Consider the following 9,827-nt stretch of genomic DNA (forward strand, 5'->3'; position numbering starts at 1 on the left):
TGATTTAAAATTCCATAAGCTTCATGGTTGCACTTTAAATGGATGATAATACGCAAAAATATTACTCCAATGATTTAACTGGACTCGACAAAAACTAAAACGGTATATTTAGTAATATTTTCCAACTCGATAAAAATTTAATTTTTAACCATAAGAAATCATATATTTTTTTTGGGAATTATTTTATATCGTTTCGATATCCAAGCATTTTCCACGAATTAAACCCCAAATTAGATAAAATATTCTCCTAATTAATTTTGGGGGCTATTTAATTTGTTTGCGTTGAAGGTTATTTCGTAGCGCCATAGATTCTAACAATTGCTATGTAAATTCAACCGACCATACCGCGGTTTCAACGCACAAAATTGATTTTGTGCCAATGACTGTTGGACATAATGGCAGGTCGCCCAAATGGCTGACCGGTCACAACACCCGGTATTTCTAGTAATAAGTTTTATACAAACTCGATAAAAATTCAAGTTTTAACCAAATGAAATAACCCTCCAAAATCATTAAATAATCCCTACAATTTTTTTTGGAATTTGTCTTATTTGTTTATTTGGGCATTGTTTCATAGTGAAATGAAGTATTTAAACAATATCGACGAAATAAAGCCCTAAAAAGGATAAAAATAATCCCAATATTACTTTTACTATTTTTTTTTGCTCTGTAGGTTTTTTTAGTGCCGAATTTTCATAAAAATATTAGAAACTTGTTTTGTTACTTTTAAAACAAAAAAGGTCATAAAACCCAATGGGCGTTCTGGTCGATTTTTAGGCGTTTATATTCGGCGTTATGAACGCATCAGGTTAGGTCATAACGCCCAAAAATGTTTTGGGCTGTACCACAGTAGTGGTGTAGGGTATAAAAAATAATGTTGAATTCGGCGAAAAAACAATTGTCTGCAATATGCACACAAAATTGTTAGTCCGATGAGACCATCGTCTACTCACAAGAAGCCCATTTAATCAAGAACTTGAGTAAATCCTAATATTGGAACATAAGGCAGTGCAGGAACGGAAGACTCAATACAGCCGTTAAGTGTGATCATCTTTACGAACAATACTCCGCGGCCCTGGGTATAATAACCTGTACCGCAGTTGTGGTGTAGGATATAAATGCAGCGTTCTCTTTTCCAGCAGACATTCATAGCAAACATTCTGCTGTCCACTTTTCATCTTTCATCATAACGATTGCTCCAATAGTTTAGAGTTTGTGTGTTTTTTTACTTCGTTGCAATTTTGATGAGTTAGAAAATTCATTAATGCGATACTTATGTAAGTACTTTTAGTCTTGCCAATCTTAACTTTTGCTATGCTAATTACATTATCATAAATATACAAAGCTAGTGACTTGTGACAAGTGGTAACAGAGCTTGCTCTGTTACCACTTGTTATTGCCACGCGTTATGTTGTGCATTCGACCGACTATCGAAATTGTTTGACAAATCTGTTTATTACACGTAAGCGGTCGATATATGTAGTAAATCGTGCCAACCAAACTTTCCCAATGCACTTGACCATGTCTTATCTGCAGCGTTTTCAAATTCAGGGTCAAAAAGACTTTTTTTGATTAAGTACAGTGGACCGGCCGGTAACGCAAACGCAGCCAGCATTTCATTGTGATGACGGACGCTGTAAACGCTTAACTGTCCACCAGCGTGTCGTTGAAGCATTTTGTTTCATTGAGAGTTAACACGCGGTGGGCCCACTGCGTTGGCACCGAGGTTAAATCTTTTTAGCATTTAAGCGATTATGAATAATGAAGAGGTAGATGAATGAGTGATTAATTTTTTTCTGTTATTTTATTTTGGTTTTCTTTTCCTAATCATCTACAAATGGAAGTGATGGAGCATTTGTACAAAATGAGAGCCATGTGTGCTTTGGTGAGTTTACATAATAAAATTAAATTAAAAAGCTACCTAAACTACTTGATGGGCGACTAGATAGTTACACTTGCCAACCTCCGTCTGGGGCTGCTACGTAGCCACTGGAAATGGCACCAGCTCCACCAGAGCCGCCATCGACACTTAAGGCACCAATAACCTTAAGGGATTTGAGAGTTTCGAAGGTATCATCAAAGCCACCTGCTGCGGCAGCAGCAGAATAGTCACCGCCAGAAGAATAGCCACCGCCATCAGAATAACCGCCGCCAGAAGAATAAGCACCAGCTGATGAACCCCCATCCTCATGAATGACTTGAATAGTTCCGACTTCTTCACCACCGGCACCTCCGCCAGCCGAGAATCCACCGCTAGCGCCGCCACCAGCAGAGAAACCACTTCCACCGGTACTACCTTGTTCGTGGATAACTTGAATGGTTTTTACATCATCATTTCCTCCATAGCCACCAGCATTAGCAGAGAATCCACCGGCACCTCCAACACCATCACCTCCTTGTTCATGGATAATTTTAATAGTTTTAACTGTTTCACCACTGCCGTAGCCTCCAGCACCTCCACCAGCAGAGAATCCAATGCCGGATCCACCAGCACCACCTTGTTCGTGGACAACTTGAATGGTTTTTACTTCTTCGCCACCTCCATAGCCACCAGCGGCACCATCAGCAGAAAATCCATCATGACCACCGCCGCGAGAGTAGCCACCTTGCCCAGCAGAAGCAGTGCTTCCCTCATGGATGACTTGAATTGTTTTGACCTCCTCAGCTCCTCTATAGCCACCAGCAGAGAAACCACCACCGCCACCTCCACTATTGTATCCACCATGACCACCAGCAGAAGCACCACCTTGTTCATGTATAACTTGGATGGTTTTAACTTCTCCAGCTCCAGCGCCATTACCTCCGGCAGAGTACCCACCGTGACCAGCTGAAGCACCACCTTGCTCATGAATCACCTTTATGGTTCTAACACCACCAACGTGACCTCCATGACCGCCGTGACTACCAGCTCCAGGACTACTGTAGCCTCCATGACCTCCGTGCCCACCAGCTCCCGCAGAACCTTCAGCATGAATAACTTTAATGGTTACTGCACCTCCGGCACCGCCAGCACCATGACTGGTGTATCCTCCATAACCGCCGTGACCTCCATGGCCGCCAGTTGAAGAGTCGCTTTGAGCATGAAGAACTTTTATAGTTTGGACAGGTCCTCCGGCACGACCGCCATGTCCGCCATAACCTCCGTGACCACCATGACCTCCAGCACCGGAGCCACCAGCGGCGTGAACAACTTTAATGGTTCGAACGGAGCCTCCACGATCACCACCATAACCACCTCCATGACCGCCACCGAAGCCTCCTCCGCCGCCACCATATACTCCTCCACCACCGCCTCCAGAACTACTGCCAATAAAGCCGGCGGTGCTTATACCTATCATTGCTGCCAACATACAAACGAAAACCTATAGTTTAATCCCCAAATGAAAGAAAAGAAACTCCATTAATATCCCCCATCGTTTTGCCTTTTGGTGTTAAAAAGACTTTTGTTTCGAGGTCTACCTTCATATTGGCAATCTTCTTGATGCAGGTCGTTGGGGAGATTCAAGAAAATTTGCTCAAGTTACTACTACGCTGAACTTGAACAACACTGATGTGGTTTCTCCGCCATCATCGGTGTTTTATATGAAACATCAAAACAAAGTTAAAAATTCCATAAAAAGGGGAACACCAACAAAAAACGGGAATGCGAGCAGTCAACAACACAGATACATCATGGTCATCTTCCCTGGATCTCTAATGATAAACCTAAGCGCTTGCTCTCTAGTTCCACCAGGAAATCTCAACATGAAATGGGGTTTCAATTTCGTCGAGTGCCAGAGCGAAGCCACCTGGTGTTTCGATTAAATCAAATTAAGATAAATTAATTGCCCAATCGGAATATGCTACTGCACCGTTTAATCTGTTAACTTCTCTCCTCTTATGTCTCTTCCCGTGAAATTTTTTCCCCCAAAATGTATTCCAAGTGGTCAATTAAAAATTCAGTTGCCTAAACAAATGTGACGTAGAAGACCAAAAAACTTTGATTTGCTTTATGGTGGTAAACAAACCATGACCTAGGTCGCAAGGTCAAACGTCTACTAGGGAACACACTTTAACGCATGGAATGTGAATGTTTGTGAATAATTTTAAAAAGAAAGCATTGGGTTTGAAATATTTGTGTATTTAATTTATTTAAATGCTGCTTAATATGCTCGTCATCAATTAGAGGAGACGAGTTGAGTTGCCTTCCCACTGCAAAAAGTCACTTCAAAGAACTGGGATAAGAATGTGCCAAATATGCATTAATCATATTTTTAAATGAGTTCAAAGCAGACATCAGCAGCTACTTGGATGGCGGAAAAGCGATTTGAATACTTTGTTTGTGCTCGGCTCCCAAAATTACATTTTTTTAAACATATGGTAAAAATAATCTGTTTATCTGTTGATTTAAGCGGATAGACATTTGTGGAGGAGGACATTGGCTTTCAGAAAAATGCTGGTGTTGGTCCATATTTTCAATACCGGGTGCCAAAGTTGATCACTTTCCCCTCCTCTAACCTTCTGGGGGCTATAACTTTTGATCTACTGAACAGATATACAAGATTAGTTTTTTCTGAAAAATAAGTGATTGGCAAGCTCAAATATACTCTTTAGCCTCCACGCCAAATATGACCCCAATCGGCCTAAGGACCATATAGACCGATTTTGATTTGATATCGGAACCGGAGTAACCGTTGTGCCACTTTAGTATATAATTTGACAATTATTTCGTCGAGTGTAACACTTTTTTCTGGTAATTGATACATATAGTGTACTGAGGATATGGAAAAAAACACATTTCCCAACTGCTGGTATACGATGATGGTGGCTATGAGTATACCATTGACACAACCCCTGTTGGTGGTATAGAAAGTGTACCACCTAGTCAAAACGAGGTCCAATAACCCGGCAAAAACCATGTGCAATCATGTAAGAAGAACGCATACCCGATGATTGGAACCTCACAAGAAAGGGGACAAGACAGTATGTGCTTACTACAAAGGAATAAGTCTTCTCCACATCGCATTGAAGATACTATCGATCGTACATTGTGAAAGATTAAAACCTTATATCAATGAGATAATTGGGTTCTGTCAAGATATTTGCACTGCGCCAAATTCTGGAAACGAACTGAGAAGGACATATCAACACCTTCCATCTTTTCGTTGACTACAAAGCCCTATAGGTTCAAAGGTATTTGAAACCATGTCTGAGTCTTGTATTCTTGCAAAACTGAAACGACTTTGGCAGGTGACACTTGCTGATACACGCTCCTCACTTAAAATAAGAAAGAACCTCTCCGAACCGTTCAATACCAAACCGAGTAAAAAATTGATATGGTCAGATCCAATTATATCTGCCAACATATATATTTGGTTCAACTTATATCTAATTAGATACATTTAGATATAATTAGATACAATTTGATCTTAAATTTTTCCCGAAATTTTCTTTTTTTCTTTTTCTTTTTCTTTTTTACTAGGGAAACGAGGTATCACACAAGGAGACAGCCTATCGTGTGATCTCTTTAATATCCTGCGGGAGAAGACTACGAGGGTTGCCTTTTATATTTTGGGACTAGAGAACACAAAAACAAATATAAATCATCTAAAATCGCTTTATTATTTTTCAAAATATTCCCCATTAAGATCTATACACTTTTGAATGCGATTGAACCAATTATCGCGCACTTTTGCCACTCTGATTGAGGTATCTCCAAAACATGCATTCTGAACGCATCAACCACTTTTCAGGTGTCGCAAAACGTTGTGCTCTCATTTTATTTTTATACCCTCCACCATAAGATGGGGGGTATACTAATTTCGTCATTCTGATTGTAACTACTCGAAATATTCGTCTGAGACCCCATAAAGTACATATATTCTTGATCGTCGTGAAATTTTATGTCGATCTAGCCATGTCCGTCCGTCTGTCCGTCCGTCCGTCTGTCCGTCTGTCCGTCCGTCCGTCCGTCTGTCCGTCCGTCTGTCTGTCGAAAGCACGCTAACTTCCGAAGGAGTAAAGCTAGCCGCTTGAAATTTTGCACAAATACTTCTTGGTGTTTCTTAGTGTAGGTCGGTTGGTATTGTAAATGGGCCATATCGGTCCATGTTTTGATATAGCTGCCATATAAACCGATCTTGGGTCTTGACTTCTTGAGCCTCTAGAGTGCGCAATTCTTATCCGATTGGAATGAAATTTTGCACGACGTGTTTTGTTATGATATCCAACAACTGTGCCAAGTATGGTTCAAATGGGTTTATAACCTGATATAGCTGCCATATAAACCGATCTTGGGTCTTGACTTCTTGAGCCTCTAGAGTGCGCAATTCTTATCCGATTGGAATGAAATTTTGCACGACGTGTTTTGTTATTATATCCAACAACTGTGCCAAGTATGGTTCAAATCGGCTCATAACCTGATATAGCTGCCATATACACCGATCTGGGGTTTTGACTTATTGAGCCTCTAGAGTGCGCAATTCTTATCCGATTGGAATGAAATTTTGCACGACGTGTTTTGTTACTATATCCAACAACTGTGCCAAGTATTGTTCAAATCGGTTCATAACCTTATATAGCTGTCATATAAACCGATCTTGGGTCTTGACTTCTTGAGCCTCTAGAGGGCGCAATTCTTATCCAATTTGAATGAATTTTGGCACGTAGTATTTTGTTATGATATCCAACAACTGTGCTAAATATGGTTCAAATCGGTTCATAACCTGATATAGCTGCCATATAAACCGATCTGGGATCTTGACTTCTTGAGCCTCTAGAGGTCGCAATTATTATCCGATTAGCCTGAAATTTTGTACGACGGATTCTCTCATGACCATTAACATACGTGTTTATTATGGTCTGAATCGGTATATAGCCCGATACAGCTCCCATATAAATCGATCTCTCTATTTTACTTCTTGAGCCCACAAAGGGCGCAGTTCGTATTCGAATTGGCTGACATTTTACACAGGTCTCGAACATATAATTTAATTGTGGTCCAAACCGGACCATATCTTGATATCGCTCTAATAGCAGAGCAAATCTTTTCTTATATCCTTTTTTTGCCTAAGAAGAGATGCCGGGAAAAGAACTCGACAAATGCGATCCATGGTGGAGGGTATATAAGATTACAGTTGTTTCGTATTTTTAGAGCATTTTTTCGACCAATCGACACGAGCGTTTTTGAGCGATTTGTAAACTGTGTGTGATCCAACGCGAAGAAATTTTCCTGATGGTCAAATGTTCATGGAATTTTCAATATATGCTGGTGCCACTAATGCCTAAGGTTGTCTCAATATCACGATAGCTCACACGAAGATCATACAATATCAGTTGGCGCACAGCATCAATGGTTTTTGGAACAACAACTGACTTTGGACGACCTTCACGAAATTCGTCTTGGAGAGAACTAATATCTTGGTTGAATTTACCATACCATCCATAAACGCTGGTCCTTGATGAAGCATCATCGCCAAAAATTGAATTAAGTCCATCGATGCACTGTAGTTGAGTTCATCCACGTTGAAAGTTGCAAAAAATAATCGCAAGAAAAAGTTCACGATTTAATTTATTTTTTGGGCGAGATAAATGTTTTAAATTACTGTAAATAAGACTTCAAAACGTTCTGCGTACGTATAACCTCAAAAATGTCAAGCTTTACTTTAGAGCTGTCAGTTGGCAGATTTCAACACAAGGGTTGTCCAATCCCGGTATATAGAAGGAAACCCTCGTATACGAGAAGCAGGTTCGAAAAAGCATGTCGCTCTACACACAAGCGAACATATGCTACTCGCCCATGCCGACGACATCGATAATATGGGTCGGTCAACGGAAGAAGCTGCTGCAGCCTTTAAAAGTATCGAAAGAGAATCAACGAATGTAGGTTTGAAAGTAAATGGAGATAAGACAAAGTGGATGATATCAACTCCCACAAAGCCCTGTAAACCCGAGCAGGTAAAGAGATAGTCAGCAACTTTATGTACCTCGGCACCGCCGTAACCGAAACGAATGATGAAATAAAACGAAGGATAATATTGGCTAAAAGGTGCTACTTTGGATTGTGCAAGCAGCGAAGAGCAAAGCCGCCTCTCAACAGATGAAAATTACACTATACACGACACTGATATTACCCATGCTGTTGTATGGCTCCGAAGCATGGGTACGAAAGCAGATGAGGCGGTACATGGAGTGTTTGAGAGAAAAATCCTACCTAGAACATATGAGCCAGTCTGTGTTAATGGAAAATATAGGCTGTATGACGACGAAAGCATATTTGAACGCATCAAAATACAGCGGCTGCATTGGCCAGTTCATGTTGTCAGCAAAGAAGTCTTTTGAAGGCGATCACGGCGGTACACGCAAACCGGGACGACCAAGTGCCTAAGGGAAAGGTCAAGTGGTGGGAGAAACCTTGAAACTTCGTGTCAGAGATTGTCGACGCGCTTGGAACGCTATTTTACGTTCGGCTAATGGGACAAATGTTCTGTCATAGTCCATTTAAGATTAAGATGTGCCATACTTCTTAGGTTCCTGCGCCACTTTTCAAAACCTTTATTCCACTTTTCAAAAATCGTAGTTTTACGAATACGAGATTTTTAAATAATATTTTTATACCTTCCACTATAGGATGGGGGGTATACTATTGGGTTGCCTAAAAAGTAATTACGGATTTTTTAAAAGAAAGTAAATGCATTTTTAATAAAACTTCGAATGAACTTTAATCAAATATATAATTGTTATTTTGTTCGATAACCTTTTGCCATCTTCCTGGCAAATTTAGTATTCCACGCTTATAGAACTTCTGGCCTTTATCTGCAAAAAACTGAACCAAGTGCGATTTTATAGCCTCATCATTGCCGAAAGTTTTACCATTTAAGGAGTTCTGCAAAGATCGAAATAAATGGTAGTCTGATGGTGCAACGTCAGGCCTATATGGTGGATGCATCAAAAGTTCCCAGCCAAGCTCACTCAAAGATGTGTGCGGTCTAGCGTTGTCCTGGTGGAATATGACACCTTTACGATTGACTAATTCTGGTCGCTTCTCCTTGATGGCTGTATTCAATTTGTCCAATTGTTGACAGTAAACATCCGAATTAATCGTTTGGTTTCTTGGAAGCAGCTCAAAATATACCACACCCTTCCAATCCCACCAAACAAACAGCATAACCTTCTTTTGGTGGATATCAGCTTTTGAAGTGGTTTGAGGTGGTTCACCATGCTTGGACCATGATCGTTTTCGACTAACGTTATTGTAAACAATCCATTTTTCATCTCCAGTTATGATTCGTTTTAAAAACGGATCGAATTCATTGCGTTTAAGGTGCATATCACAAGCGTTGATTCGGTTTGGTAAATGAATTTCTTTCAATACATGTGGTACCCATATTAAAATTGACGCCAAACAAACAAATATAAACAAAATTTCGCGCAAGCAAGCTAAAAGTAGCAGCTGATAACTGACAGAAGAAAGAATGCAATTACAGAGTCACAAGCCGTTGAAAAAATTTACTTAAATTTAAATTTAATTTATTACTACTTTATTACCGACAATTACTTTTTAGGCAACCCAATAATTTCGTTATTCTGTTTGTAACTATTCGAAATATTCATCTGAGACCCCATAAAGTATATATATTCTTGATCGTCGCGACATTTTATGTCGATCTAGCCATGTCCGTCCGTCCGTCCGTCTGTCTGTCCGTCCGTCTGTCCGCCCGTCCGCCTGTCTGTCGAAAGCACGCTAACTTCCGAAGGAGTAAAGCTAGCCGCTTGAAATTTTGCACAAATACTTCTTGGTGTTTCTTAGTGTAGGTCGGTTGGTATTGTAAATGGGCCATATCGGTCCA

General features: G+C 40.3%; 1 protein-coding gene across 1 annotated transcript; it reads right to left on the reverse strand.

Moving 5' to 3' along the window:
* Nucleotides 1–1,949: 1,949 nt before the first annotated feature.
* LOC106088901 (uncharacterized) lies at nucleotides 1,950–3,338 on the reverse strand. The gene has a single exon (XM_013254609.2). It carries the CDS (start codon nucleotides 3,336–3,338, stop codon nucleotides 1,950–1,952), a length of 1,389 nt encoding a protein of 462 aa, XP_013110063.2.
* Between the last annotated feature and the right edge of the window lie 6,489 nt (nucleotides 3,339–9,827).

Source organism: Stomoxys calcitrans, chromosome 4 (genome assembly GCF_963082655.1).
Source record: "Stomoxys calcitrans chromosome 4, idStoCalc2.1, whole genome shotgun sequence".
Lineage (NCBI taxonomy): Eukaryota > Metazoa > Arthropoda > Insecta > Diptera > Muscidae > Stomoxys > Stomoxys calcitrans.